Source organism: Necator americanus, chromosome II, assembly GCF_031761385.1.
Source record: "Necator americanus strain Aroian chromosome II, whole genome shotgun sequence".
Classification (NCBI taxonomy): Eukaryota; Metazoa; Nematoda; class Chromadorea; order Rhabditida; family Ancylostomatidae; genus Necator; species Necator americanus.
In genome coordinates, this window is record NC_087372.1 from 21,295,739 (window position 1) to 21,318,427 (window position 22,689).

The window sequence follows — 22,689 nt, forward strand, 5'->3', positions numbered from 1 at the left end:
GTGCGAAAGGATATCTGCTAACATCACGGCAACGCGGCTACTGAGGCTCTGAAGAAGGCGACAACGCCGAAACGTTAGCCGTAAGAAATTTTGTTAACAATCTTGGCTGTTGCTTAAATTCGACTATCAACAAGTTGCTTCTTGCAAGCATTTTCATCCTTGTTTGGCCTGGATGAGTTTTGTGTAGTGCTGAAAGAACACGATGTCGAAGTGATTTTGGAATTACTATGCGGGATGCAGTGAGCAGACATCCTTTGACTGTCATGGTATTTCTACGATTGTAGTAGGGCCACAGAGGAGAATGGCAGTTGACCTTGGGCCAGTTTCCGGACTTCGTATAGTTGATCACAAGCTGGATAAGACGATTGGCTTGCGTAGCAGTCCGAATGGATTCGGTGGATACTGGAAGATGACGACAGTTCTCTGAGAACTCAGAAGTGACATCAGCATCTATTGAGGCGATTACGTAGTCCTCTGGTATCGATGATTGTGACGAGACGTGGCGTGAAAGAGCGTCCACTTGGCCGAAATCCTTTGTATTGATGTACTCGATAGTGAAGCTGTAGTTGAGCAGCATCGTGGCCCATCGCTGAAGACGGTTGTCACTGTAGACTGGATTTCCTTTCTTGCTTCCGAAGATTGCCAAAAGTGGTTTGTGATCAGCGTGAAATGTCGTCCATGGATGAAACGATGGAACTTCTGCGCGGCGAAAATAAGAGCGAGTACTTCCTTTTCAATGTGGCTGTAGTTCTTCTGTGGTTGTGTCAGGCAACGGCTTGCGTGGTAAATCATCCATCTGCGAAGCAATGTAAGAAGGTTGCTCCCATCCCATAATTTGAAGCATCAGCGGCAACGATGATCGGGAGACTTGGGTCAAAGTGGATCAACAGAAGATCCGAGCTCAGGATTGCCTTGATCTTGTCGAAAGAAGACTGGCACTCCGGTGTCCATGTGTAGACAACATCCTTTTTCGTAAGAGCGTCCAAAGGAGCGTGTAGATTGTGGAGATCCTTGACGAAGTTTCCGTAGAAATTGATGAGTCCCAGAAAAGAGCGAAGTTGACTGACGTCCTCCGGAGCGGGCATCTTCTGGATGGCTTTGATCTTCTCAGGATCGGGACGTCGCCCTTGTGCGTTGATGACGAACCCAAGGTAAGTGATCTCCGTCTTCAGGAAAGCACATTTGTCGAGTTTACGCGGAATCTGTAGTCTTGAATCTAAGTCTGTAGTACGGCCTGTAGTCGGGCATTGTGTTCGCCGATGGTTCTACCAGTAACCAATAAGCCGTCGAGATAGGTAGCAGTTCCATCTAATCCAGCGATAAGAGCATTCATACATTGTTGGAATATACCAGGAGCTGGTTCCACTCCAGATGGTGTTCGGTTAAAGCGATACAGTCCACGGTGCGTGTTGATAGTGAGTAGCTGCTTTGAGACGTCGTCCACTTCAAGTTGGAGATATGCTTCGGCCAAGTCGAGCTGTGAAAAGTAGCGTCCTCCGTTGAGTTTTGTGAAAGTGTCCTCTGGGGTTGGAAGCGGATGCTGGTTTTGTTCCAGTGCATCGTTCAGTCCGGTTGAGTAGTCTGCGCAGAGGCGGATCGATCCATTTTTCTTCTGAACGACGACGATGGGTGCTGCCCATTCTGAGTGATCAACGGGCTCCAGCACATGTATAGATACAAGCCGATCGATTTCGGTTGAAATCCTTTGCATCGCAGCATTGGGCACCGGGCGAGCCTTCTGGAAGACAGGCTTGGAGTCAGGCTTCAGAGCGAGTTTTGCCTTTGACTTTGTACAACATCCCAGTCCAGGAGCGAAGACTGCTGCGAACTTCTTCCTCAGGTGCGTTGCGAGAGAACAATTCAAGGTGCTGAGCGTCCTTGAAGAGATGTTGCTGATGGAGCCTTCTGTCAAGTGACGGAACAGTGGCTCGTGTTGGGCAATCCAATCTAAGCCAACAGCGACGGCGTGTCGGCTACATGACAAGTACCATATCCTCGATGACCATCAATGATGAAATTGCATTCGTAGCATCCACGAACGTTGATCGGTTCGTTGTTGGCAGACTTCCGTGTCAAACGGGGTGATTGCAGCTTCGGTCGACCCATGGCGGTCCAGTCTGCAGTGCTCAGAAATGTTACGTCTGCTCCAGTATCAAGGTGCATGCATACTGTCTTCCCATCAATTTCCGCTTCTGTTTCGAATTCCGCTTCTTCTTCTCCGGGAAATTTTTGCAGAATCATCGCTTGTGTCCAGAGCGTCTGCAGTCGTGGCATCTCTTGTTTACGAATGTGCAGTCTCTAGATCAGTGATTGACTCCGCACCGAAAACAAGGTGACGGCGACTCACGATTTCGACTCTTTTGCGAATCCACGACGTTGACGTGCGGTACACTTGATCGTTCGAGGAGTGTGGCATTCTGACGAATGTCGAGAAAGTGCTGAACTCCAGCAGCAAGTTACTTTAGCGTGGTTTAAGGGTTGTCCTCCATCTTGCGAAGGGCACGAGCGCGTACATCGGCATGTTGCGGGGCGCCAAGTCCACATATCCATACGAGGCATTTCATCTGCTCAGGTGTGACGTCATTGAATTCAGCCATGGCATGGCGCTGATTGACCAATCCGGTGTAGTCGCGGAGACTTTCCTCATTTCGCTGTGTTTTGAGGTAAGCGTAGCGTCTCTCGAATACTGACATCTTATGTCCGAACAATTCCTTCGGAACAACCACGGTGTCCGTTAAGGGCACATCGCATGCTCTTTTAGGGAGAATATGGTTCGTGAATTGGGCATATGTGACGGCGTCGAGTTTGGAGACGATTAGTCGAGCTTTTACTGCATCGTCCAACATAGCACCGTCTTTTGAGATTACATCCTCGTAGCGGTTGTACCAGACCTCGAATGTACAACCATTTTCCGGATCGTACACGAACTCAGGCAAGCGTGTCGATAGAGAATTTGTGACGAATTCGGCCGTGGCGACGGGTGCTGTTGGAACGGCTGGGTGTGAAGCTTAGGCAATCTTTTCCATACGCTTCATCAGCTCAGTGAACATTTGCTGCTGAGCTTTGGTTTGGACTTCCAAGATGGTGAGTTTCAGCGTCCATTTTGGAGTTGCTGTTCGGTGTGCGGCGCGACCGCAGTAACAGCTAATCGATCGGGCTCACAGCCTGGGCCGAGTGAGTGTCCACTCAGCAGTTCGCCCAGGCAAAAAGAGGGCGGGCCATTTCGCAACTTGACCCTCGGTTCGACCCTCTTGGAGGCCGACCTAGAGTCCTTGTACCAGAAATCGACTTCAGCAATTCGACCGGGCTTGGAGCCGGGGCTGGAGTCGACTCGACCAGCAGTTCGATCGGGCTAAGAGCCGGGGCTGGAGTTCTTGAGCAAAAATCGACTCGACCAGCAGTTCGACCGGGCCTGGAGCCGGGGCTGGAGTCGACTCGACCAGCAGTTCGACTGGGCTTAGAGCCGGGGCTGGATTTCTTCACCAAAAATAGTTGTCCTCCGCGTTGTAGTCCGCTGATCGCCAGGTGTTGTGGATGTCGACATCACCGACAGAAGAGAAGCTTTATTGAACCGGAACAGCGGTCAGGAAAGCTACGGACCAACTGACGGAACAGGATCTTCGTGACCATCTCTTCGACTCGACAGTTCTACCCACAGAGCTCTTGAGAGATGTCTTCTGAAGTTTAACCGGCGCACACAACATCTAGCCGGCCTTCGCAGCTCCGACTTAAGCGGAATGTCCCGTCTTCGCGACGCAGCGGAATATGTATCGAAAGCAAAACATAGATGGGCCGGTCACATCATGAGAAGTGTTGGAGGCGTAGAGATGTTAACTATGTTAGTTCATGTTATGCTATGTTAGTCGTGAAAATTGTGTTATTGCCATTGTATGCAATTTCTATGTGTTGAGAGGTCTTATTCAACAGCTCAATGTACGTAGCAATGCTTGGTATAGCTGCTCGATTTTGGTCCAATTACCCAAGTCAGTAGAGGGAGCAAGTTCGTGGTCAATAGACCATCTTCACAACCAAGAGTGGACACAACAAGAAGAATCGACGATAGATGAACTAAGAGAACTCTAGAGTGGATGACAAGAGATGCTAAACGCCCTCGAGGGAGACCACCAAGGAGATGGGATGATGTGTTCGCTACACGGATGGACCAGCTGAGAGCTCAGCTGGATTCGGCTCAAGGACCTCGTCAACGTCACTCACGAAACTTGAGAACATCTTGGATGACAATGGCGAGGAAACGAAACGAGTGGAAGAGATGCTGGGGCCCGAACTATCAGTGAAGACGGGCCATCTAAATATCTGAGTAAGTATGCCGAGGTTTCAAGACAAGAGAACGTTTGAACTCTTTGATTTTTGTTGTTTCAACAACTGAAATCAAGGAACTTAGTTGAAGAGTAGAGAGAAGAATAGTGATGAAATTTAATTCGTTTCGCTTCATTAATGTACACGTGTAAAGAGTTACTTCGTCGAGCAACTTAACAGTAATCTATTTCATTTTTCGTGCGGGTGTAAGAAGTTGCATTGTCGGAAAAACTGAACAGATTGACCAATCTGATTATTGGACTTGTAGAAGTTACTGACAAACTACGCCCGACTCTAGCTATGGAGAGGAATTCAACATAAAAATATCTTGGAACGCTGTCTTCAAGGACGTTAGAGCTGCGGTTTAGAGAACAGTATAGTCGGGTCAAAATGACCTGAAGCTCGGTGAAGCTGAAAATGACAAAATCATCAAAATGACCTGAAGCTCGGTAAGCAGCTGAGCTTGAAGCGGTGCCGTGGAGCTAGCGGTTAGAATCGAGGTATAGGGTCATCGCTAGGTTCACTCAGACCGCAGCGTTGGTTCCATCTCCATGTGTACTGCATTTTGCTTTTCATTCACTTGTCACTTGTTTCTTGAGCATCGCAGTGAAATTACGATAGTACAAAGGACGTGGGGCTCTTGCTGACGACCTCTCTGAAATTCGAGGTATTCGGGAATACAACATTATTTTGCTGAGTGGGATCTTCTTTCCATTTCTTGGTGTTCTGTGGAGTCCTGTTCAAAAAGCAAAGTGTAGTTGGGGGCAGCACTCAGTCGCGCTCTTATTTCTGGAAGTAAATCTTTCGGGGCCCCAAGACCTAATCATTAGTCTTGGAGGATCTATGATATGTAAACTAAGCTTACTAAGAAGAAAAAGTAAGGTGGGGTACTCAGAAAGAAGAGCAACCTTAGACCAATAAGAGGTGAATACCCCTCCTCCCCCCAAGCTAGGCGCAAACACTCACGACATGAAAAGACGACAAAATTAATGCTATATTCGTGATCACAGCTCGAATAGCGCTTACATGCAACTTTCGGGGGGGGGGAGGGGTAGGAGAATAGAGGCCATAGCGAAGTAAATCGACAAATTTGACGCGAACAAAATATTGTGATCTTTGTGATAACTGTCTTGAATGTAGCAATTCCAGAAGAGGTTTTTTTCTCATCAATTTTGGATCTTTACTGATGTCAATGAAGAGAATCAAGTCGAAACAACCTGACTTGGGGTACGATTCCGTGAATTGTTGCATTGGGACCCTCGCCAGCTGGAATCGGACTCCGGAATTGAGCGAAAGTATTTTGCGTCGCTTGGGGCGCAACTACTCTTGAAATTACATCATAAGTTACATCGTTTTGACCTCAAGTGAACATTCTACAAATCTGAGCTGAATACCAAATCTGAAGGGAAAGCTAGAGATGGTAGATTGCGGGATTCCAGGGTGGTTCCGTTCTTATCTCCTAAGACTGGTAAGGAAACCTCAATAATTCCTAATCTGTCGCACGTACCTAGCGGGGCGTACGCGAAAGTCGTGCGTTGCAACCGAAGTCGTCTTCCACGCCTGTTTTTTTGCGACGACTAAGGATAGATGAGCAGAAACCACTCCGAATTCCTCAATCTACAACCCTGTCTTTAGCTTTTAACGCGGATTCCCTCACTATGTAAGATTCGTGGTACGCTGTATTTAACTGTACGAAAATGCCGTAACATGTCAAAATTGTGCTATTGACCTACAATATTTCCCCCAGCCATTCTTCATACATCGGAGCATTTCCAGATGGTCTCCTATTCTCATCTGCATAAACGGAAAGGAATTATTAGATTTCAAAAGAGAACATTTCCATTCATCTCAGTGGCTGCTCAAACGGTTAACGATGTTACAAATTGTACCTTTTGACACTCTTGAATTTTATGTTGTTGTCGTGCAGCTCAAGCTATCACCTTGATCACCTTGACTCCCGTTGATCTTCGAACTGTTCGAGCGGGCGCCAGTAATTCTTCCATTTGTCCCGATCGCGTGCCAGAGTAGCCCAGTGGTTCCTCCTTTCGCGTGGGACACGAAGAGCATCATATTTTTCTTTGAAGGACTTCGTGAAGAAATCTGACCATCGGGTCGGCGGTCTTCCTGTAGTGCGCTTAATATCGCGGGGAACCCAGTCGCTCACGGCTCTGGTCCAACGGTTGTCATTAAGGCGCATCACGTGTCCGGCCCACCTTATTTTACTTTCCTTGGCAAACGCGGCGGCGTCTCTAATCTTCGATCGCTGACGTAGGAGAGGACTTCGAATCCCGTCCCTCACTTGCGTGAAACGGGATACTCCTAGCATCACTCTCTCAATTGCGCGTTCAATGACGCTCACCGCGTTTTCTTCCTGCTTGCGAAATTCCCAAGTTTCCGAAGCATAGGTCAAAGCAGGAAGTACGGTGGCGTTGAAGAGGTGAGCACAGAGCCGGGTGTTCCTGGTCTTCTTCACTACATCCTCGATGCTCTTGTACGCTCCCCAAGCCGCTCGTCTCCTCCTGCCCAGCTCGGGGGTCAGGTCGTTCATCATGTTTAGTTCCCGACCCAGATAAACGTAGCTAGTGCATTCATATGTTCGTTCCGTTGAGCATGAATGGGGCATCCGAGAGGGCATCCGTATGAAGATCGTCGTTTGTAGATTCAGCTGAAGACCGATGCATCCACATGTTTCGTTGAATTCGGTCAGCATTCGTTCCGCTTGGCTGATGCTAGGTGTTATCAGTACGATGTCATCAGCAAAGCGCAAATGGTGTAGCTGCCGACCATCAACCTTCACTCCCATGTCGTCCCATTCCAACTTTCGCATTGCGTTCTCGAGGGTGGCTGTGAATATTTTGGGTGAAATTGTATCACTCTGTCGAACCCCCCTCTTCACGTTAATGATGATGTTCTTGTAGAATCTTGAAATTCCGGTCGCGAAGTTACTGTACAACTCTCGAAGTACCTTTATGTACTGAGTAGGACGCCTTGGTTGTCCAAGGCTCTCACGACCGCTTCCGTCTCAACTGAGTCGAAGGCCTTCTTCAAGTCGATGAAGGTGAGACAGAGCGGCATCTTGTACTCTCGTGATACCTCGATGAGTTTCGAAACAGTGTGAATGTGGTCAATCGTGCTGAATCCTTTTCGAAACCCTGCTTGCTCGCATGGCTGTCCTTCATCCAGAACTTTTTCAATCCTATTGAGGATCACTCTTGTAAAAAGCTTGTAGATGACGGACAGTAGGCAGATTGGGCGATAGTTGCCGATGTCATGTGGATCTCCCTTTTTATACAACAACACGGTCTTGCTGGTCTTCCACTGTTTAGGAACCTTGCATTCCGACAGATAACGTGTAAAGAGCCTCGCCAGGGTGTTGATGAGTACTGGCGGAAGGCTCTTCAGGTGTTCTGGTCTTATTCTGTCGGGACCGGGTGCCGTACGATTTCTTACCGACATGATAGCATGTCGTATTTCGGACGGGAGAACCTCTGGAATGACTTGTCCATCTTCTCTCAGATGGTGAGGAGGCAAGTGGACATGGCTGTCGAAGAGATCAGAGTAGAAGTCGTAGATGATTTTCTCCATCCCCCTTCTCGATGCAATGGCTGTTCCCTTTGGGTTCCGGAGAGCAGTCATCCTCGTCTTGCGACTGGCGAAGCCTCGACGGGCATAGCGGATCCTTTTCTTCGCCTCTGCAGCTTCAGCCAGCACTTCTGCTCTTCTCTCTTTAAGGTCTTCCTTTATCGCCTCTCTGCAAAGCCTTGCGAGCTCGGACGTGAGTCCTTGGTTGCTCCACGCTGGCGTATCAGCTCAAGAGTTTCAAGAGACAGGCGCCTCTTGGTGGTTTTAAAACTCTCAGCCTTCTTCGCGTGCCCATTGCGGAATCTTCCCAAAAGCCGGCTAGCGTAGCGAAGAGATCCCAGTTGATGGTAGTCCTGGGATTTCTCTCTCTGAACTTGGCGGCTTTCTCTGCTCTCCTTGTGAAGGAAAATCTTCCTCGGAGGAGGCGATGGTCCGATCCCGTATAGAACTTTGGTACAACACCGACGTCCGTCAGGCAGAATCTTTTATTGACGATGATGTGGTCTATTTCATTACGATACCCTCCACCGGGTGACTCCCACGTCCAGCGTAGAGAGGAGGGCTTCTGGAATTGCGAGTTCCCATGGATGGTCTTAGTCGTCATGATGAACTCGGAGAGCCTCTCCCCCTGGTCATTCCATTGTAGGCCGTGGGTCCCGATGTGAAGTTCCTCCGGCGTTCTTCTTGGGCCAACTTTGGCGTTGAAATCGCCAATTATGACCTTGTAGAAGGCATGATCTTCTCGGTAGAACTTCTCCAGGTCCATATAGAAAGCTTCGACTTCTTCTTCTTCGTAGCTTGATGTTGGAGCGTAAGCGACGAAGATAGTCAAAGCTGGTGTAGGGCCACATCTTCTCATCCGCAGACGTCCGATTCGGGTCGTAAGTTGTTCAAAAGAATCGATGTTCTTTGCCATACTCGTGTTGACGAGGACGCCAAATCCACCGACACCTCTACTGTCGCATGTTCCTAAGATAAGTTCTTCTCCAGTTTCATATACGGCGTTGAGAGGGTGACGTCGTCTCGTCTCGGTTAGTCCAATGACGTCGTACTTGATCTTCTTAGCTTGCATCATCAGATCTTCGATGGCCGCTTCCGATGCAAGCGTACGTGTGTTATAAGTACAGATCGCCATCCTAGTCCTTTTCCGTTTCGGTAGCCTACATGACTCCTGCAACCCCGTCCTACCTGGCGCTACTGTACCAGGCTTTTCTCCGGAATCAGGAGACTCTTTTCTATTACTGTGTTTTGCGTAAAATTTTAAAACCCATGGGCAGGTTGCAAGCCTCTAGTCTGGGAGAACTTTCGTTCTTCTGGAGTGGACATGTGGAGCTTATTTGTTGGAGGCGACTCCAAACTGCCTCCCTTGCACCTCCCAGTCACTTGATTGCAGGCTTTTGGCCGGACCGACGTGCGGGATGCAAGGATGTCATGAGTCAGTCCTGGCTCAGCAGAAACAGGGAGTCCATCCCCTGAATCCACCTGCGTCTCTGGGCAAGCACAAGGTCGCTTTTGTTCCACGATTAGCCCCCTATCCGCCACCCGAGGACGCGCCACGTAGCCTCGCGACTAACCGGCTGTGATCCCTCTAGTGAGGGAGATCCGTGGAGCTCAAGCTATAGTTGAATCAAAACGCTCGAAGCGTCGCAGTGGAGGTAGCGGTTGGAATCGATGTGAAACCATCGCGAACCGCAGCAACGAACGGTGGTAGCGAGGGTACTCACTCGCTCCTATCCTTACCGCTACGCTGCTTCGCACCGCTTTAAGCGCCTATGCAGCTGCACCGTGCTTCATGTCGTTTTTGACTCTACTATGTGTACTCTAGGAAACTGTCCTGCCTTTCCACATTATGCGCACACTTCCACTGCAGCTTCTTTCATACAAAATGAGACCTTAATTGAGACCCGATTGGAAGACACAAGAGAATTGAAACTGAAACATCACACGGAAAAATGTATTAATTGGGGTGTGGGAGAAGGGGAAAGGAGGCACTCAGTGGCGTCCTTATTTCTGGACGTTCCTTCCCTCTTTTTTCTCTTACTAACTTTAGCTTATGTGTCATAGATCATCGATGACTAATGCTTAGGCCTTAGGCGTCCGATTACTTACTTCAAGAAATAAGGGCGGCGCCAAGTGCCCTCCCATCCCCCATCTCAACAACATTTTACCGTCGTCATGTTGTTTGTAAAGTTGTGAATGCAGCTCCATAATCTTGGTTGTTACAGACTTCTATCGATGTTGGATTCAATCATATAGAGATGCCCAAACAAAAGGTATGCTATTTCAAAGTAATTGTTCTATCTATGTTAATGTTATGTTAAGAAATTGTTAATATTCATGTAACAAAATAAAGACAAGAAGAACAAGAGGAAAAATGTTCTTTTTGCTACTAACAGTGCAGTCGGAAAAGTTTTATGTTGTGGTGTGATTCTCATTCTGTAAAAAATTAGACGTGTTTTGTAAACGTATTTTTCTTCGCGATAAAGAGAGCGGTAAGGGAGCGCAACACAAAAATCGTAATTTTTTCGTTACTTTTCGACTATATAGTCGTGTTTGCTTTGATCTGACTTTGGTTTTCTCATAAGTTACTGCTGTGCGCCAGCGCTCGACCATACCACATAACAGCGGTATATCGATTTCGAATAGTTTCGAAAACAAATGTATATAAGAGAAGCACAGGCAATGTTTTGCAGCTGGACGTACCAAATATCATCGTTTAGTTCGACGAAATCAACATCGTTCGTCGCAAGTGCAACGTTGACCGCGTAGTTTAGAAAGATTGGCTCGAAGTTATCCAGAAGGGAACGACACTGATGTTTGTCGAAATCATCGACAAGCGCTATTCTGAAAGGGATTACTCAGAATTGTGCTGATCTTGGAGAAACAGTTCGAACCAATATGTGGGCGCATTGAGGGCATTCGGTCTCATTTGAAGGAGAAGTTTCCAGATTAATCTCAGAGACGACCTTTGGAACGATCACTTTGAGGTTGTTTTTTTTTTGGAAGTGGCAACGCAGCACAACAACCCTTACCTTTACGAACTGTGCTGGCTGATTTCTATCGAGAATCCAATCAGTTGATTGGAACATTGGAACCTTCAAACCCAACTGCTTTCTTTAGGGCTACATCTAACCCCACGGCCCTCTTTAGGGCCACAAACACGGAGTTTTGGCGGGCGACCTAAAGCTCAATTTTAATGGATGAATCAAATTTGAACTCTTTCGTAAATTTGTCTTACGAAAGCAGCGTTCAGATTTGAATTCTACAATTGTTATATTCGAGTTCTACGTCTGAAATTACCATTAAAGAGGCCTCACCTACCGTTCATTGGCCCCCTGCAATCCCGTAGAACCGACATTCCTGTGTTGCGTTTCATTGTCAAGTGTTTATGTTAAGAGCAGTTTACCACGAAACTGACGATGGTAAGATCTCTTTTGGAAAAAAAAGGAGTTTGATGTGTACGCTACGAATATGGGTACTACTCATTCCCTGTACTCATCCTGAAAAACGACGTGAGAACTGAGTTTGCTACTGCAATGTATTGTCGGGTCAAGACGAAGCACGGTGCAATTGGGTAAGCTGATGCCCTCGAAACGGTGCGGTGGAGTGTAGCGGTTAGGATCGATGGAGGACCCATACCAGCACCATCCATCGCTGCAGTTCGTAGTGGTCCCACGTCGATTCCAACCGCCATGTACCGTGCCGCATCGATCGCAGTTGCTTACGCACTTAACGGTGCCTGTCGTTTCGACCCGAGTATGCATTAGAACGCGCCACCTTTGCACACGCGCTGGTTTTGTCGGTAGCCTATTAATTTTTCTACTTGAATAGACACACTTTCACAAATCATAGAGGTATCGTGAAAGTACAAGATGCCGCTGTGTCATCGATTTGAAGAAAGCCTTATTGAAGCGGTGATGGAGGCCTTGGACAACAAAAGCGTCTCTACTCCACATATAAATATACTTCGTCAGTTGTATATCGACTTCACGACAAAAATATCCCCACCCTACAATGATATCATGATGGAAGTGAAGAGAGGGGTATTTCACTAGAAATATTCAGTGCTACTCTCGAGAACGCGATGCGAGGATTAGAACGAAATAACACACTTGTCATCCCGTTCTAATCCTCACATCGAGTCCTTGTCCGTCTTTGTTTCGCTGATGACATCGTTCTCATAACATCAAGCGTCAGTCAGGCGGAACGGTGTCCGAAGTTAATGAAACGCGTAAAGCTCGGTCTTCATCTGAACCTAGACAAGACGATGATTATGAGGAACGGAAAGGTTTCTGATGCCCCATTCGCGCTCAACGGAACGAATATATCGGAATGCTCCAGCTATGTATATCTAGGTCGGGAAATCAACATAATGAACGACCTGACCTCCGAGCTGAGCAGAAGGAAATGAGCGGCTTTGTGAACATAGAAGAGCATCGAGGATGCAGTGGAGAGGACTGAGAACATCCGGCTCAGTATTCACCTATTTAACACCACCGTTCTCCCTGCTTTGACCTATGCTTCAGAAATGTGGGCGCTTCGCAAGCAGGACGAAAATGCGAACAGCGTCATAAAACGCGGAGCCGAAAGGGTGATGCTAGGCGTAACCCGTTTTACGCAAGTGAAAGAAGGGGTTCGAAGTTCACTCCTACGTCACCGATCGAAGACTAGAGACGCTGTCGCATACGCCAAGAAAAGCAAGATTAGGTGGTTCGGACACGTGATGCGTTTCAACGGCAATCGTTGGACGTTCGCTGTTCGTTCGTTGAACACGAAAGGAGGAACCACTGGACGACTCTGGCACGCGATGGGGAAAAATAGAAAAATTACTGCCGCCCAATTGAACTAGCTCGACCCCTCGCTGATTGATTATTCTATTAGGTTGTTCGGATATAAACGAGACTTTCGAAACTTTACGAATTTCGAACAGCAATTTGGACAGTTTTGGTTCCATTTTGTTCCTGGCGTTTTCCTGTATATTTTACTTTCTTTTTGTTTATTTTTGATTTCTGTAATATTTTTTTATTTCATAAAAATAAAAATTTATTTATTTTTTATCTATTTATTTTATTTTTATTTTATTGAAGATGTGGTTTCGCGAAGTCAATGCTGAAAATGGTTTCAATGCTTTGAAAATGGAAATGAGAGCTTAGAAGACGAAGAACACCGACGTAGTCCTCAAGTGGTAGACGACGAATTACTGAAGAAGGCGATCGAGTCTGATCCGACACAAACTACAAGAAAACTTGCCCTAGAGTTCGGATGTTCGAATTCGACAATTAACGAGCATTTACATACAATCGGGAAGATAAATCGGTGCGGCAAATGGGTTCCTCATAAGCTGAGTGGTGAAAATAAAGCTGTCCGTAAATCGAAAAAAAAAATCGAAGAGTTGGGCTGGAAAGTTTTGCCGCATCCGCCGTATAGTTTGGACTTGGCCCCCTCGGACTACCATCTATTTCGATCGATGCATCACGGATTGTCGGAGAAAAAGTTCAACAATATCGACGAAGTCCGATCTTGGGTCGCATCATACTTCGACTCACAGCCGACCGAATTCTTTGAGGACGGCATCCACAACCTGCATGATGCATCCACAACCTGCATGGCGAAGCATTGTTAATAGTTGTGGAGAATATTGTTTGGAATAAAGACTTAATATAAAAAACTTTGTGATGTTTGAAAGTTTGAGTCGAAAGTCTCGTTTATATCCGAACAACCTAATATATTTGCCTGCAGAGAGCTATACATAGTTTCCTTTCTAGTTTCGTTATATGTTGTCAGATGCGATAGTTTCGTGATATGATCTTTAAACACGCAGCGGACACTTAATTCAAATGTTTTAATAGAAGCGCCACCGTAGGGCTTAGACATGTCTCTCTTACTTTACCACTCATGCTAATACGTTTTCGGTGTAAAGAACTAAGCGTGCGACTTCTCGGTGCCCCTCATCAGTAGTTTTCAATAAAGAGGTTAGCTGAGTTTTTAATTAATTTTCTTGAGCTGTAGCCAAGATTGGTATTGATCTTCCTTTATTAAACAACAGCTAACGTTTCGGCGCTATCGCCTTCGTCAGAGCCTGGAAAAGAAAAGAAAAGAAGTTTCAACATGCCAAGATTCAAAGACCGTGGAACATGGGCAATACTCAGAGAAGTACCGTTTAGTTGAGTATTTGACAAAAAAAAGCGGCATTGCAGAAGTAGTATGTTGAAGTTATAAAAATTGATCACTAGTCAGCGTTTATTGGGCACACTATCTAGTTTGCGACTTTGGCGTTCGAAAACTTGTATCAAAATCAAAGGAGGCCGCTTCGAGGAGTGCCTGCATAAAATCATTCGCTTGCTGGTAGTTAATGAATTGATGCTTTGGTTTCCATATGATTGATCATGGTTTTGGGTAAGACGAAGGAAAAACTCAGAGGATCATAGCCATTCTTTGCTTTCGGACTGATCATTCTTTCTTATGAACTCGAAGGTCCTGGGGTTTGACAATTCTGTTGGTTTTTTTTTCATATTATTCGCCTTTTCAAACAAAAAGGAGATATTTATTTCATAAATTATTGATATTCACCTTTCCAAACAAAAGGGATATTATGAGAATTATTTCATAAATTATTGAATTATTTTTCTAAATAGTATACTCTTTTTATGATATGATTCTGAACGTTTTGGTAATCCCTCCATTCGGTTCTCAAGGATATCTAACTATTTGGGTACAAATATTTTCACTTGATCCTTAGTTTCAAATCGCTTATTTCCAAGTGCTTGTTTGAAGGGTTCAATCGTGTTAAAATCGCAGTTTAGGCTGTACCCAACCAGCTGTACCCAATAAGTCCGGGTTGTAGGGTGTATGATCAAGTATTTTCCAGTGCACCATCAAGTTCATTTCCACCAGCTTTTGCTGACACTGTCGTGTAGGATCAACACCTCGCAGATGGTGCAGTCTTGTCTTTTGCTTCGCTACCGAAGCCTATCTCTGTTCAAATGGTCTCATTAGTAGGTTGCGTGAATGATCTGACATCCCTTTAATAAATCCACCAGTAGGACCACTCTCCAGTCCTAAAAACAGTTCTAACACTTTCTCCGCAGACAATCAAGTTGAGGTTTTCACGATGTTTTGTTCCCCTTTTCTTCTATACTCCATGCTTGCATTCTTTGGCCCCAAACTTATTGCCATGCGATTTTCACATGTTGGTACTCCTCAAAGAAACAATTGGAGGTAAGCGATTTGAGGCCATGGATAAATTGGAAACATTCGTGCGTAACTGGTTAGAAATACCCGTACGACTTTATTTTTCGATAACATAATGAAGAAATTACAAAAACGTTGGGAAAATGTATCATAATGGGAGGATTTTATTGGGAAAAATGATTAGTAGAAATGCAGACGTTTCCTATAAAATAAATTTGTTTGAGCAAAGGGCTTGTTTGTATTTGTTCGTCCCTCGTATCTCTCGATCTTGATGAACTCATGACTACGTTTGTCATGGAGAGTAACGGTGCGTGAGAATTGGCCAGACTCGAGCTGTATTTCGGATACTGTTGTTGTGGACTCTCCGTAAATTTGGAGGGAACTGTTATAGTACTAACAAAACCACTAATCTACAAGATAAAGCTTGATTTCATAGTGCTTTATTTGATACCAGTCTGAACGTCCGGCTAAAGCCGGACTTCAGACTTTCTGTGCTGTTTGCTTCGCTCGCCTTCACTGATCAACGAAAATTAATATTAGTGCAGTTTTCTATGAAATTGGACTTGTGTATCTCCAACAATCTTTCTTCCTTTTTTATATTATAATAAAAGCGAAAGATCTCACAGTTTTCTTTCTAAACTCGTCAGTTCTACATTTGGAGAACATTCGAACTTCAGCTTCAAACACTCCTTACCAATACATTATAGACAAAATTCAAAAGTATCACTCCAAGTATGGGTTTTCCTACTGTTTTCCCCAGACAGTTATCAAAGAATGATTTGTTGGCATAAAATAACGTGAAAGACATCATCTTACTGATAAAGATAACGTTCCACGTCAGATCACATAAACATTTTGCTACTATTTAAGCAGCCTTTTGCATGCGTTTTCCACTCTCTGAGAACGGCATGCTACAAACTTGAGGCGAACGAAGAAGGAAATAGACACGCGGAGGAGTCATAAAGGTGTCCGACCCCGCGGGACCCGTCGCAGCCCCTTCTATAGGTATCTGGTGCCGGCGCGCCAATCCGACGCCGACGGACCCGCCGCACCCCATATTATGGCTAACTGACGCCGGTGGACCCGCCGCACCCCCTTCTTCAAATTTCGTGACACACACACACACACACACACACACACACACACACACACACACACACACACACACACACACACACACACACACACACACACACACACACGCACACACGCACACACACACACACACACACGCACACACGCACACACGCACACACGCACACACGCACACACGCACACACGCACACACGCACACACGCACACACACACACACACACACACACACGCACACACACACACACACGCACACACGCACACACGCACACACGCACACACGCACACACGCACACACGCACACACGCACACACGCACACACGCACACACGCACACACGCACACACGCACACACGCACACACGCACACACGCACACACGCACACACGCACACACGCACACACGCACACACGCACACACGCACACACGCACACACGCACACACGCACACACGCACACACGCACACACGCACACACGCACACACGCACACACGCACACACGCACACACGCACACACGCACACACGCACACACGCACACACGCACACACGCACACACGCACACACGCACACACACACACACGCACACACGCACACACACACACACACGCACACACGCACACACGCACACACGCACACACGCACACACGCACACACGCACACACGCACACACACACACGCACACACGCACACACGCACACACACACACACGCACACACACACACACACACACACACACACACACACACACACACACACACACACACACACACACACACGCACACACACACACACATCGAATATCCACGAATAATGCATTTAGTAGTTCTATCGTTTAGGACTTTTAGGAGAGTATACTACACATGCAGCGTGGAGAGTTTCTCAGTGTCTTATTTCGCCACAGCGGATAGTCGAATGACTACTTAGTTTCATTACTAATATAGGATTGTTTTGCAAACTGCTCAGACTTAACTGCTTTGTTTTCTTCATACCTATGAGGGGATTTTGAGCTTCTATCTAGCATAAAGGGCTCTGCCGTCTACACACTAGCTTTGCCAATTTCACTGGTAAAGTTTGTTCCTTAAAGATTCGATCGTCTTGTGACAACCATCGTGGCCAAAAGATCTCTCGAAGGTGTGTTGTTTTAATCATTGTACTAACACATTATAAAGAAACACATGGGATTGCAGGTCTCGACCTCGTTCCCCGTTGCCTGATAATGTCGACATTTCTAGTTAGTCACACAAAGATTTTTTCTTTTTCTTCTTTATCCCGATCCTATTTGTTTCCAATTACCATTCTGTCATAATTTCAAGTAATTCACTGTTTTTTGTTCAAGCACCGCTTTCTTCTTTGGCGTCTGATCATGAGGCTCTTGTTACTGCTGCTGTCAACTTTGTAGGTTGGAATGGTGTGGTACCGATGCTACCTCCTTGTTTACAGGTGCACCATCCAATTTTTTTTTCGTACAATCTACTTTTTGTGGTTCGGAGTGTGTTTGAGTATGAGCACGTGGAAGATTAATAAAAACCTAACTGTCCATTTTTGAAAGTTCATGGAGCAATTAGAATCTTGGAAACCGGATGCTTTATTTTATGCGGAGTTTTGTTCAGCAAAAGAGGCTGAGTGAAAGCCTTTACATGCATAATTAGCATTGATTCGCCCTTGCTGACTACTTCAATACAGCAGAAGGAAATAAAGACTGGAATTTCGCAACAAGGCTAACACCACTGCTATATTGAATAAGTGCGAACAATTTCAAAAAACAGTTGGTCATGGTTTTTTTTTTGGTACGACAAAAAACTTAAAGGGTCATAACCATTCTTAGCTTCGGGACTGTTTCCCGCTGACTTTTGAATTCCTGTTTTTTTGCAGTAGGTTTCGAATATCATGAACACATGATTTATATAAACTTGCTGTATTGTAGAGTATAAGACATGTAGACGCAGTAATCCATACGATCCGGACACAAAAGCGTGAGGGTCTGCGGGTTTGAAGAAAATCAAATTCTATGTCGTCATCTGTGTCGCCGACATCATGCCCCATGTTATCTGTGTGGGTCCTTTTTTCGTCGCTCGTAAGCAGCAGCTTTTATGTTCGAGGGGTATGGGTTTTGATTAGAGTTGGGTCGATGTCTATTCTTGTCGTCAATGGTATGACAATCCATATCTTGAACTAAGCGACTGTGTGGAGAGCCACTCCTTTTCTCGCATATTGTTCGATACGACGGAATGGTCATTTGTGAAAATGATTATGCCAATCGATGACGTAGATATTTGTTTCGCCGCTAATATCTGTTGCGAGACGTCCGATCTCTCCTTCAATCGAATGGAATCCGGCAGATGACTTGCAGGAGTTGCCGACAATATCGTTCAATGTCAACGGAATTCTGAGGTTTTTATCGTACAGCTCTCGAACAGGAGACTGCTGCTTCCATCCATTGAGAAGTGATCATCAGTAGAAGATTTGACTTAGACGATCATTGAGCTCAGAATGGATCTTGAATGTCGTTGGAAAAAGTGTCGAGCTGTTTAACATGCAAACTGTGTGAGTGGGTGGCTAGAGACAGGGATTTTGTCACTCTAATTGAACAGACCAAAAAGCGGTGGTTTAGTAGAACGTCTTTATTATGTGAATACAGGTGAGCAGAACGATTGCCAGCAATACGATCGAAATGAAAGAGTGGGCCGAGCGTTGTCTGCCGCACTCTTGGACGTTACAAGTCGTAATTTGCTAGAATAACCATAACCGCGAACGGTACCTTATACCACGCCCCTATCTATCATCGGGGTCGATGATAGGCACTGTAAGTGGTTTGTGAACATGAACAATGTAGATATTGCCAATATTTGCTTGTGAAAAATGATAACGGGATCTCCTAAAGTAGAGTCAAATATTTCCTGCTAGATGGTGCGGTACCCACCTCGTTCTTCTTCTGTCAGGTGGGATGCTCGTCCCGGGTCAGAGATATTTTGGATGAGCTCAGTTTGACGGGCATATGTCTCGCACTGTGACTGTTTTTCTGGGAGTCCCATAGTTGGTGTGGAGTTCTCCGAAGATAATATAGATTGGCAAGTGTTGTAGGATCCCCTTCTTTAGAGCCGTGTACGACACAAATCGCGTCCGTTGGGGTAACGATTTCTCGCTGAAAGAAGGGCGTCCGGGACTCGGGTCGCAAGCGCATTTCTCGTGGTTGTGGAACAGTTATGTGCATTTGGACAGTTAGTCAATATTTCTTCTGGCTGCCCATCTTTGCTGCCTGGATCTGGTCCTTCGAAGCTAGAATGTAACGAAGTTCAATGTCTTTGGAGTTGAGAGTGAATTCTTGTTCCTGGTTCTTTTTGGTTACACATGCTCTTCGTTGGTGAGCAGTTCATTTTCTATATCTGTGCCGATGGAGAGGGGAGCTAGCGCTACGCAAATTTCAAATACATGAACCTGACCTGTCGTTCAATCATTCTTTGAATTGGTCTATGGGAGTGGCTAGTCGTATTGGGTTGTGCATTCTAAGAATGCGAAGCGAAGATGAATCTGACTTCCCCAGTGATCGTCCTTTCTATCGTCGCTGAGTTCATGATCGAGATCTGTCGGTTAGACTAGCCACTCTCAGAAGTCGTTCCGAAGGCGGAACTCAAGCCGAATATTAAACGATGGTATGCTGGGTACCGTATAAATACGTTTTGTTTCTATTTCACTTTTCACTTGAAAAAAAAATTCGTGGTATGCTGCCTTTAACTTCTACAACTCAATAACAGTGAGTTTTATCGTAAGTGCTGATTCCATGCAAAAGTAGATCTCGAGACCACTGATTGATAGAAATTTTGTGCACAGTGATAATGCGGTTGTTCTTACTGGTGTTTTCCAGAGGTGCCCATGAAAAACTTGTGTCAATGTAGTGTTGTGCAGCATACTTCATATCTGTAGCAAAGGCTATCACTATGCCTGTGCAAATGCTATCTTTAGCTGTTATCGTTATCGTTGTTATCTTTATGTTATGGTAAATGCTATCTTTAGCCTCCGCAAACTGCACAGAAAGCAAAAATGGTGTACAAAAAGAAAGTCAGTTCTATATAGATATTGTTTTTTAAGGGCCGCTCCCGCAATGATGTAATTCTCCTCGTCTCAGATGAGCTCGATGGCATGTCAGAGAAACGCATCTTTCGAATTTTGCAAGGTATTGACGTGTTGTTGCTCGTAATTGTCGCCATCGTTCAGATATTATTCTGTTCTAGGTTTTCATTGTTAGTCTGCTAATAGAGCATCTGGTGATAGCAACGGTTGATACAACAATTTGTGACAGCGTGCACCCTTATTTTAGAACGAGATAGAATAGAGTTATTGAATTGCACTTCAGCTAATGAGAACGGGAATTTGAGTGTAGAATAAGAACATAGGTAGCAGCTAATTGAGTTCTTTGCGTATTGCAAGACATTGCTTCGAGTAGGAATTCGAAATAGTAGCGAGAAGCAAAGGCAAAAAGAGGAACATTCAGGTTAAAAGTCCTAGTGTTTTTTTTTTGCTATCACCTCCTTCACTTTTTTGGATTAAATTGTGAGATTATCACTAGAATATGAAGAGGCAGAAAATGCATAACTTGCGACACCTACACATTTTTCTTCTTAATTAGCTTTGAAGTCAGAGCACAAGAGCCTATTGTTTCTATATTATCACTAGAACAGATTCACCTCGTTTGAGTAGTCATAGTTAAATGCGTCATCAGTTATGTGTTGTCAAAAAAACGCTTTATGAATCTTACCTCTCTTGTAGAGGAGGCAAAGTTTCGAAGGAGTCATCTAAGTGAGAGTATGCAGCCAGAGCGTGTTTCTTGCTGCCTGCAAGAATTTGTTGAAACAATAAGCTAAGCTGCCTCCGTTACAAAGAAAAATTGCCAGGCAGTTAAGAGTATCTGGGAATATAAGGTGATCCGCTTGCAGCACCGCGCCTTCGCGTGATTACGGCTGCCACTCCACGACCACCTGTGACCTTCTAAGTCTACCTTCCCACACCTCTCGTATCATCTAGCCAACGCTGGATGGGTATCGTAAGGTGCCCGCGATCTCCGCGACAACCTATCCTCAGGGGAAACGACTGGCAACGGCGATCGTTAATTGCGCTGCGCAACAGTTAATAGCCTCGGTAGAGCACTGTGCTGCCTTAGCCTTAAGCACATCGTCCATCTTCCGCCCTCATCGTGTAATGAGATACGAAACATGCCTCGCAGAAGCACACTATCTCTGGTATTGCTTCTGTCGATCGCTTACGTAACGAGATACATCGGAGGATTGCACTCGAAAAAAAAAGAACAATAGTTTTTTTTGTAAAACAAACAAATCGAAATGTTTACTACTAAAAGTAATGCAGTATTAAATAAATACAATGCACTAATGTATTAAATATTGTGTATAAATACAAATATATGTTTATGTTTATGTTCATGACTTACTTGACTTAATTGGCGGGCTGATGTCGTCGCCTGACGCGATTACCCGCATCTTCGCCGAGGTGTGCCGTCCTTGAACACAGCTCTGCCCAACCTTCTCGATCTTCTGCGAGAGCTTGCACAGAATCAATCCATTCGTCGCTGTTCCATATTCTGCGAAACCTTACGTCTCGCCTGAACTGCCTATCCACGCCGAGTGTACTCAGGTCCTCTTTCACCACCCCAGTCCAGAACTTCCGTTTTCGGTCAGGCGACTTCTTCCAGCTCGAACCCGACGAACTCCTCAGAACTCGTTGAACAAGGCGATCTGCCGGTCTTCTTAATATATGACCAAGGAAGCGAAGACGATTTACTTTAACCACTTTCGATGGTGGTGCAAGATGTTGATGTCTTTCACGTGTCATCCGCTGGTATACCACATCAATTTCTGCATAAAGATCTTCATTTTGGCATACCCTAGGCCAAAAGTAGCCAAGTAGCCGTCTAAGTAGCTTTCATTTCGTGCAATCAAGCCTCTCCATAACCGTTGATGGTGCTGCCCAAGTCTCCGATCCGTACATCATGATGGGGCGAATTGCGGATAGGTAGACTCGCAGCTTGACTTCGTTGGTGGTGGGGGTCGACCACAGACATTTCGTTAAGGAGTTAAATGCAGAAGTGGCCTTAGCGCATCTTTGCTGAACATCTCTCTCGTAGCTGTCATTGTTTTTCAGCGTACAACCTAGGTAACAGAACTTATCAAGGAGTTCTATCGGTTGTCCGTCCACCCTGATTCCCGTTCGAAAAAATCTCGAAGAGATCTACATCTGGTTGCATTTATCAGGGCCTAGACGTAGTCCGTAGGCTGCAGCCAGCTTCGATAAAAAGCTGACAACTTGTTGAAGTTTCGTACTGCTTTCCGCGAATATAATAACATCGTCGGCGAATTCGAAATTAGTCAAGAGGCACCCTGATGGTGCTAAGACAATGTCAGCAGGACACTGGTCGACTGTTCTTTGCATAATGTCGTCGATGGCGAAATTGGACAGGAAGGGTCCTGCCATTGCCCTTGTCTTACTCCAGTTACCACTTC

The 22,689-nt window shown here is 45.6% G+C and overlaps 11 protein-coding genes across 14 annotated transcripts; 2 read left to right on the plus strand and 9 right to left on the minus strand.

The window, feature by feature from the left end:
• Positions 1 to 37: 37 nt before the first annotated feature.
• Positions 38 to 577, minus strand: RB195_018858 (uncharacterized protein; the record flags this gene model as incomplete). Its single annotated transcript, XM_064186467.1, has 1 exon — positions 38 to 577. The coding sequence occupies one exon, from the start codon at positions 575 to 577 to the stop codon at positions 38 to 40; it is 540 nt and encodes a 179-aa protein (XP_064042348.1).
• Positions 578 to 788: 211 nt separating this feature from the next.
• On the minus strand, positions 789 to 2,416 carry RB195_018859 (uncharacterized protein; the record flags this gene model as incomplete). Of its 2 annotated transcripts, none has more annotated exons than XM_064186469.1 (4): positions 789 to 1,202; positions 1,277 to 1,905; positions 1,989 to 2,298; positions 2,348 to 2,416. In XM_064186469.1, 4 exons carry the CDS (start codon positions 2,414 to 2,416, stop codon positions 789 to 791), a joined length of 1,422 nt encoding a protein of 473 aa, XP_064042349.1. The 2 variants fall into 2 exon arrangements, with proteins under 2 accessions (XP_064042349.1, XP_064042350.1); XM_064186468.1 differs by having other exon boundaries at positions 1,277 to 1,877; positions 1,958 to 2,298.
• A 55-nt stretch (positions 2,417 to 2,471) lies between these two features.
• Positions 2,472 to 2,846, minus strand: RB195_018860 (uncharacterized protein; the record flags this gene model as incomplete). Its single annotated transcript, XM_064186470.1, has 1 exon — positions 2,472 to 2,846. One exon carries the CDS (start codon positions 2,844 to 2,846, stop codon positions 2,472 to 2,474), a length of 375 nt encoding a protein of 124 aa, XP_064042352.1.
• On the minus strand, positions 2,472 to 3,704 carry RB195_018861 (uncharacterized protein; the record flags this gene model as incomplete). The annotated part of the gene is made up of 3 exons (XM_064186471.1): positions 2,472 to 2,995; positions 3,264 to 3,469; positions 3,601 to 3,704. 3 exons carry the CDS (start codon positions 3,702 to 3,704, stop codon positions 2,472 to 2,474), a joined length of 834 nt encoding a protein of 277 aa, XP_064042351.1.
• A 384-nt stretch (positions 3,705 to 4,088) lies between these two features.
• On the plus strand, positions 4,089 to 4,295 carry RB195_018862 (uncharacterized protein; the record flags this gene model as incomplete). The annotated part of the gene is made up of 1 exon (XM_064186472.1): positions 4,089 to 4,295. The coding sequence occupies one exon, from the start codon at positions 4,089 to 4,091 to the stop codon at positions 4,293 to 4,295; it is 207 nt and encodes a 68-aa protein (XP_064042353.1).
• A 1,967-nt stretch (positions 4,296 to 6,262) lies between these two features.
• Positions 6,263 to 7,144, minus strand: RB195_018863 (uncharacterized protein; the record flags this gene model as incomplete). The annotated part of the gene is made up of 1 exon (XM_064186473.1): positions 6,263 to 7,144. One exon carries the CDS (start codon positions 7,142 to 7,144, stop codon positions 6,263 to 6,265), a length of 882 nt encoding a protein of 293 aa, XP_064042354.1.
• A 140-nt stretch (positions 7,145 to 7,284) lies between these two features.
• RB195_018864 (uncharacterized protein) lies at positions 7,285 to 7,953 on the minus strand (the record flags this gene model as incomplete). Its single annotated transcript, XM_064186474.1, has 1 exon — positions 7,285 to 7,953. One exon carries the CDS (start codon positions 7,951 to 7,953, stop codon positions 7,285 to 7,287), a length of 669 nt encoding a protein of 222 aa, XP_064042355.1.
• A 169-nt stretch (positions 7,954 to 8,122) lies between these two features.
• Positions 8,123 to 9,034, minus strand: RB195_018865 (uncharacterized protein; the record flags this gene model as incomplete). The annotated part of the gene is made up of 1 exon (XM_064186475.1): positions 8,123 to 9,034. One exon carries the CDS (start codon positions 9,032 to 9,034, stop codon positions 8,123 to 8,125), a length of 912 nt encoding a protein of 303 aa, XP_064042356.1.
• A 283-nt stretch (positions 9,035 to 9,317) lies between these two features.
• RB195_018866 (uncharacterized protein) lies at positions 9,318 to 20,431 on the plus strand (the record flags this gene model as incomplete). Of its 3 annotated transcripts, XM_064186476.1 has the most annotated exons (8): positions 11,772 to 11,942; positions 12,091 to 12,187; positions 13,946 to 14,052; positions 17,199 to 17,311; positions 17,368 to 17,411; positions 17,517 to 17,620; positions 20,267 to 20,351; positions 20,410 to 20,423. In XM_064186476.1, 8 exons carry the CDS (start codon positions 11,772 to 11,774, stop codon positions 20,421 to 20,423), a joined length of 735 nt encoding a protein of 244 aa, XP_064042359.1. The 3 variants fall into 3 exon arrangements, with proteins under 3 accessions (XP_064042357.1, XP_064042358.1, XP_064042359.1); XM_064186477.1 differs by lacking the exons at positions 11,772 to 11,942; positions 12,091 to 12,187; positions 13,946 to 14,052 and adding exons at positions 9,318 to 9,404; positions 10,125 to 10,172 and having other exon boundaries at positions 20,267 to 20,431; XM_064186478.1 differs by lacking the exons at positions 11,772 to 11,942; positions 12,091 to 12,187; positions 13,946 to 14,052 and adding exons at positions 9,318 to 9,404; positions 10,125 to 10,172 and having other exon boundaries at positions 17,265 to 17,311; positions 20,267 to 20,431.
• Positions 20,432 to 21,625: 1,194 nt separating this feature from the next.
• On the minus strand, positions 21,626 to 22,021 carry RB195_018867 (uncharacterized protein; the record flags this gene model as incomplete). Its single annotated transcript, XM_064186479.1, has 1 exon — positions 21,626 to 22,021. One exon carries the CDS (start codon positions 22,019 to 22,021, stop codon positions 21,626 to 21,628), a length of 396 nt encoding a protein of 131 aa, XP_064042360.1.
• A 396-nt stretch (positions 22,022 to 22,417) lies between these two features.
• RB195_018868 (uncharacterized protein) lies at positions 22,418 to 22,660 on the minus strand (the record flags this gene model as incomplete). The annotated part of the gene is made up of 1 exon (XM_064186480.1): positions 22,418 to 22,660. One exon carries the CDS (start codon positions 22,658 to 22,660, stop codon positions 22,418 to 22,420), a length of 243 nt encoding a protein of 80 aa, XP_064042361.1.
• Between the last annotated feature and the right edge of the window lie 29 nt (positions 22,661 to 22,689).